The sequence below is a fragment of the Athene cunicularia genome, assembly GCF_003259725.1.
Source record: "Athene cunicularia isolate RWA chromosome 1 unlocalized genomic scaffold, athCun1 chr1_part2, whole genome shotgun sequence".
NCBI classification, from domain to species: domain Eukaryota; kingdom Metazoa; phylum Chordata; class Aves; order Strigiformes; family Strigidae; genus Athene; species Athene cunicularia.
In genome coordinates this window covers 20,622,578-20,628,577 of record NW_020799092.1, presented here as the reverse complement: position 1 = coordinate 20,628,577, position 6,000 = coordinate 20,622,578, and the positions used below count along the sequence as shown (strand labels likewise).

General features: G+C 41.6%; 1 protein-coding gene across 3 annotated transcripts in view; it reads right to left on the bottom strand.

Moving 5' to 3' along the window:
• BTBD11 (BTB domain containing 11) overlaps nt 1-6,000 on the bottom strand; it is a 161,235-nt gene that overhangs the window by 8,996 nt on the left and 146,239 nt on the right. For all 3 annotated transcript variants that reach the window (XM_026840947.1, XM_026840948.1, XM_026840949.1), the window contains 3 exons: nt 5,699-5,801; nt 3,918-3,999; nt 2,858-2,926 (listed from right to left, as the gene is read on the bottom strand). In XM_026840947.1, the coding sequence (XP_026696748.1) occupies nt 2,858-2,926; nt 3,918-3,999; nt 5,699-5,801 (254 nt within the window). The remainder of the gene's footprint in view (nt 1-2,857; nt 2,927-3,917; nt 4,000-5,698; nt 5,802-6,000) is intronic.

Here is a 6,000-nt window from a genome sequence, read left to right as displayed (position 1 = left end):
GGGGGGGGGGGGAGGTGAGAGAGAAAAAGGAAATGGGAGCTTGGAGAGTCTTTGGTCACTTTGCAAATATGACTCTGCAAGGAGGGATCTGCAATTACATTCCAGGAAAAAAATGGTTCTGGTTCAACCGTTCCCCAGGCTCTGGCTGGAACAGAGCACCTGGGTTGGATGTGGGGATGTCAGCAGAAGGGCCAGGACCAAGAGTATAGAGGAATTCAAACCAGATGATGATGACCACCCTGAACAGTCTTAAAAACCTAGAGAGGCAATAAACCTCAAATTTGTCACTTCAGCAGGCTCAGGGAAATGGAGTCAGATCTCCATATGCTCCTTGCTCCAGCACGTGAGCAGCAGTAAGGTCATGTCCAGGCCATGGGAACTGAAACACTGTCTGGTTCAATGTTACTCTAAGGAGTGGGATGCAAAGGTGGGAACTAGCCTGGTACAAGGCACTGCCTAGTTAACACTCATGTTGGTGTCATGTGTCTGTACGGCTGCACTACCACAGCTCTCCTGCCACCAGAACTCCAGCTGACCTCCCTCCCTGGCCCTGCACCCGCCCTGCGGATAGACTACCTGGACTGACACTGCCTTGGGATCTCCACGTGCCACTGTATATCGTGGGCATAACCTGAAATCTGTGGGGTGAAAATGTCTTGAATTTTCAGGTCTCCAACTGATTTCAGTAGTGCTAAGATTTCCGTTGTTGCCCCCTTTCTGTCCTTTTACAGCAGGAAAAAGGAATTTTATTTCTTTCTTTCCATGTTAGGTCATTCCCTCTGGCTGTCTGCTCTGGCTTAGGAAGCAGGTTGGGGTTCTTCATTGCTTGATAGCTTGCTCTAACCCCACCAGGCATCTTAGGCCAAGCTGTTCAGGTGTTTAGGTATTTATATGTCCATTATCATCTATGACTGCGTGACAAAAAGCTATCCTGTGAATCCCAAAAGCACTCTCATGCCACTAGGTAGGAGCACTGGGCACAAAACCCTGAAACTTCTACGAAATTATTCTGATTTCTCCTATGCAGTCCGCTCAAGCTCTGCTTTAATCCCATAAATAAATCCAAGTGCTGGAAATCTGCAGTGCTGATGTGATAGCAGCCAGCTGGCCCCAATTATGAATTGCAGCAAAGATTTCTGTGGAGTATTTCTGGTGCTTCTTGTTATCATATTTGTAATAAGGCAAGTTGCTAAATGCAGTTTTGAAAGATAAAGCCAAATCCTATTCCAGCTGCCTCTGTGGCTCAAGCATCACGTGCTGATTTGTAATTACTTTAAACTGAGGAACTGTGACCAGATCTGTTATCAACAAATCAATCAATCAGTCATACATTCTTGAGTCACAGAAGTTTTAAGATGACACAAAAGTAGAGCAAGCAGCCAGCTGAGCTGCAGCACAAGTTTTTTAACATCCTAGGTGATAACACACACAGCTCTATAAAGCTGTTGCACTGCCTAGTCTAAGACTCCTTATTTCAGAAAGGGTTAGAAGTTCAGGAGCTTCTTTCAAAACTACAGGTGAAATAGAGATCAGTGACCTTTTCCTATACAGCTCAGAAACTCAGTGTGGGTATACTGAGGTAGAAATCTACCACCTGTGCTGGAGAGGGATAATTTAATTTCTGACCAGTTCCATCCTCTGGCTGCCAGCAGGGTTGGTACAGACGTACCCATCAGAATTGATTCACCCTGGCCATTTGTACCCCAGAGAAGAGTTGCTCCCAGTTTCTGGTCAGCAGTACTTCAGTAGAAGCTAAGCCTTGCAGGGGTGCCCCAGACAGAATTGTCATGGGGACAGACTAACTAATGTAGGCAACAATAAAACATCACAGTGGCAGACTATAATCTGTACACTGATGATTACCAGCTGTTTAAGTAGCTCTGAGTTTAGTATTTACTGTCCTGTATTCTTTTCATCTACCATAACTTACTGCTTGTCAACAGGAAAACTCCCTGAATGACTATCAAGAATTTGTTCAAATATCTTTTAGTTCTGTTTAGCTGGAGTCATTAGACTGATCATAACTGGCAATGACAGAACACAGTAATGGGAAGAAGATGATCCATACAGGTTATGGGTGTGTGGCTACACTGAAGTCTTAGCTCCAGTTGGCTCGGTTTGGCTTTTGCAAACAGTCACAACAGCACTGGATGTTTTACATGCAGCAAGAAAGGGGCAAAGAAGTCTCTGTATCTCAGGGAGCAGCTTAAGGTTTTATTCAGAAAATCTTACAGTCACAGGCTTGAAATTGAACTGAACTCTGACTCCAGTGGGAATTCTTGGGCATGGTTAAAGCCAGGTACATGCCCAAGAATTCTCCCAAATAAGGAACCGAATTGGATGCTTTTATGCTGCTGAGATAGATCTGAACGTGTAAGCCTGAGCTATTAAACCAAAAGTAAGAGTGTGGCAGAGAGAATCTGACTGGCCCAGCTGGAGCACAGCACCTCACCTATCAAGCTGAGAGAGAGAGAAAGAGAGGATGGCATACTATGCTGCCAGGAGCTGCTTCCAGATTTTGGTAACATCAGCTTTGCAATTTCCATGACAGAGCTTCTCAAAGCATCTAACTAGGTATTTTTATTTCTGATACTTTTTTTCCTTGATCACAATTTTTCTGCTCTTTCTTCTCTGACAGTCAACTTTGTACTGGCAAAAGTTACCACAATGGGCGACCGGCAGAGGAGGAGGCTGAGTGTCTCCCGCAGGACTGCGGACAGCCTGGGCACTCTGCATGAAGCAGTGCTGGCTCTTACGGGAGTGCTCATTTCTTGCCCAATGGCCACATGCCCTTGGGTGAATGGTACCCAGATCATTTAGCATTGCTGCCACTGCAATTAAGGTAAATGTCTCTTACCTCCATAATTTCATTATTTTTAATCAGGAGTGACTCTGCACCTCCGTAATAAAGATACTGCATAACCAGCTGTAATAAAACAAAGGCAGTGTTTATTAAAAGCAATCCAGGACATCAGGGAACAGAGAGTGATGTAAAGATTGCAAGCAATACCCAAGGCTCTCCAACACCACCAAGTATTTGTAGATAAAACCAGCCCAAACTTCCTGATTTCAAGATATATTTGCTTACTCTCTCCCTCTGCACAGCTCAGTATTTCCTCCTCACAGGTAGTCTAACATCTCAACCCTCACCAGCCACATTGTCTGGACTTTCTGGTGAGTTACAAACAGTTTGCAAGAAGCTGATTAATTCATTCTGAATTTGCAGGGTATTTCCCCAGTATGTTCAGTACCTTACTGATTCGGGAAAATACAGCTTATGTAATGGCTATTCCCTTATTCCTTCCCTGGCAATGGCACCCACACCTTCACCCAGCTGCGTGTGGGCATGCATGGATGATGAGGAAAAAGTGGGGGAGGCTTTGTACTGTAATACAAGCCAGCGAAGGTCCCTCTGCAGTGAGCTTCCAGCAAGCCTAAAGTTATTGTAGGCAGCTGGGAATTATCTGCAGTGGTCAGTAACAGTCGATACATGGAACTGTCTGAGCTCTGATTCAAATAAAGGGAAGCATATACGTGTACATGCTAAAGATACAGAAGGCAAGCTCTGTATTTTCATGGCAAAAAACTGACTGAACAATACTGCTATGGAAAGGAATGAATCATGTCTCTTCCAAGCCTGTCCATTAAATACAGACAGAGCCAACAAGAGAAAAAAGAATCAACCTTGACATGCACTGCTTTGTCTGCATAGCCCACATAAGGGAAATGCATGCTACTGTATCTGGTCCATCAATAGCACTCTGCAACTTAGTGTGTGAATGGAGATGAAGCCTCTGCTGATGAAACCACTACTCTAGCTACATGTTTATCAAATACATATGTACTAATTTGGACAGGGCATGTATGGTGTTCCTATTACATGTTCCATTCAAATTCAATGTGAGAACTGACTTTACCTGAAAGATGGGGTACTTCACATAGTTGATCTCAATACAAGTACTATCGGATGAGGGCTTGCTAGACAGCAATGCTTTAAACCTAGATAAAAAGGAGTGAGATTGAAATACCAGCTCAATTATCTCTGAAAAAGTATGGCAAAGTGGAAGGACAGCACGGCTCTTGTAAAAACAGTACACTCTAATGAACGTACTGGTCACCAAAAAGCATGAAGATTTAGATGCCGACATAAAATAAATTTCAAACTAAAAGGAAGAAGCCGCTCTTTTAGAAGATTTAAATTTGAAATTTTTTGAAAAATACAAGCACAATAGAATAAAATGTATATAGGAAATTAAGATTCTGTAATGATGCAGATTACAAAACAAAAAAAAAAAATTCTTGAAGGCAACACCATCTTTTAGGAAGACTTACAATATTTAAAAACACCTTTTTTGATGGAAATAAATATTGGCCTATGTCCATTATGCTGCTTTAAAAAATGTTTTGGAACAAAATATTAAAGTTAATACACTAAGACTTTTAAGGCTTCTATGCAGGCTCTATACAATTGTGTAAGAAGAGGCAGGAGAGGAAAAGGGTTAAGTTGCTCTTCTCTGATTATCAAACCCTAAAATTCAGACACAGGTTTCAGGAAAAAAACCCACATTTTAAGTTAATAATTGCAGATTTATGAGACATGTATATATATGTAGCAATCTATTACTCAAAACCAGATATTCTCATTTGATCAGAAGGTGAAAATGGGAAATGCGCAGCCAGAAACATCTGCCCTTGTGCTTCTTCTTTTTGATAATTCATCTGACCTTCTAGCAGTAGTGCAAAGCTTGATTTATCAAGACCAGCATTTTCTGGGTAGTAACCTTTTCCATATCATGACTGGCATCTTGTTAAATAAAATATGGATAACAACTGATTTGCTTTACTAGTGATAAACGCTATTGTGAACACAATTTACTAGGTTTAAAGCTGGAGTTTATAACATGCTTGTACCTCTACCAATAAGCTCTAAACCAAAACACCCATTTCTCAGCTGAAGGCAGGGTCAGATACTGCAGTTGCTTTATGCAAACCTCTTTACCCTGTGCTGTGGGTTGTCAGCACATCTAGCATCAATTGCCACATTGCTCAGATTACCCAAACTCAGTGGCTTGTCCTTGCCACATCTTGAAATAAGCTCTTATGGAGGGTCAGCTGAATTTGCTTAAAAGCACACCTTTAATTATAAAGCTGGAAACAGGTAGGGTTTGTGAGCAACTTTGGGTTACCCAGTTCAACCCAATCTTACTTACAGCCTTCTGAGCATAGGGAACAGACTACAAATACTGCCTCTGGATACAGTATGATTCATGTTGTAGTTATTTAATTTTATTTTTAAAATATCAAGTGTTGTCAATGAATTGTGTGATAGCAGTTTGTTTTTCCTGGAGTCTGCCTACACTGGTGCAAGGCAGGACTTAGCCACTGATGGCATAAATGATTATTAAAAATCAAAATATTATGACTCCTCCACAATTAAGAGCTGGATGCAACAATGAGCTCCATGCAAATGTGCCTCAGTGGAATGAAGTCAGATGCACAGCCAGAAGCATGGATCATTTACTGGGTGGGAATCTAGTGATGGGAGTACATCCTGCAGATCAATCAGAAACAAGCTGTTGAAAAGTTCTGCTTAGGAAAAACTTGAAGAATAGGCCACTAGCCCTCAAAGAATCTTAACAGTAGAGGAGAAAAAAAAATTCTGTTTTGGTTAAAACCCAGAAATGTCTCTATATTTTACCTTGGTGATGCAGTAAATAGCAACACTCTATGTGCATAAAATGGTCTTCCTTCCACCAGGAATGTAACATCTGACATCTCTTTGTTGTTAAGAAAATGGGGATCTAGAATCACAAAAAGAAGGAAAAAAAAAAAAAAAAGCCAATAACTTTAGTTTGGGAGAGGTCATGAACGTACAGAACATGTTCTTGTTTTGACAAAAGAAGACAATAGCACAAAAGAATATTGTTTTTAACGAGTAAAGCACATAAAGCTATTCTGGACAGTCTGAGACAGAAGCCCCCCAGACAGCCACGTGGAGTT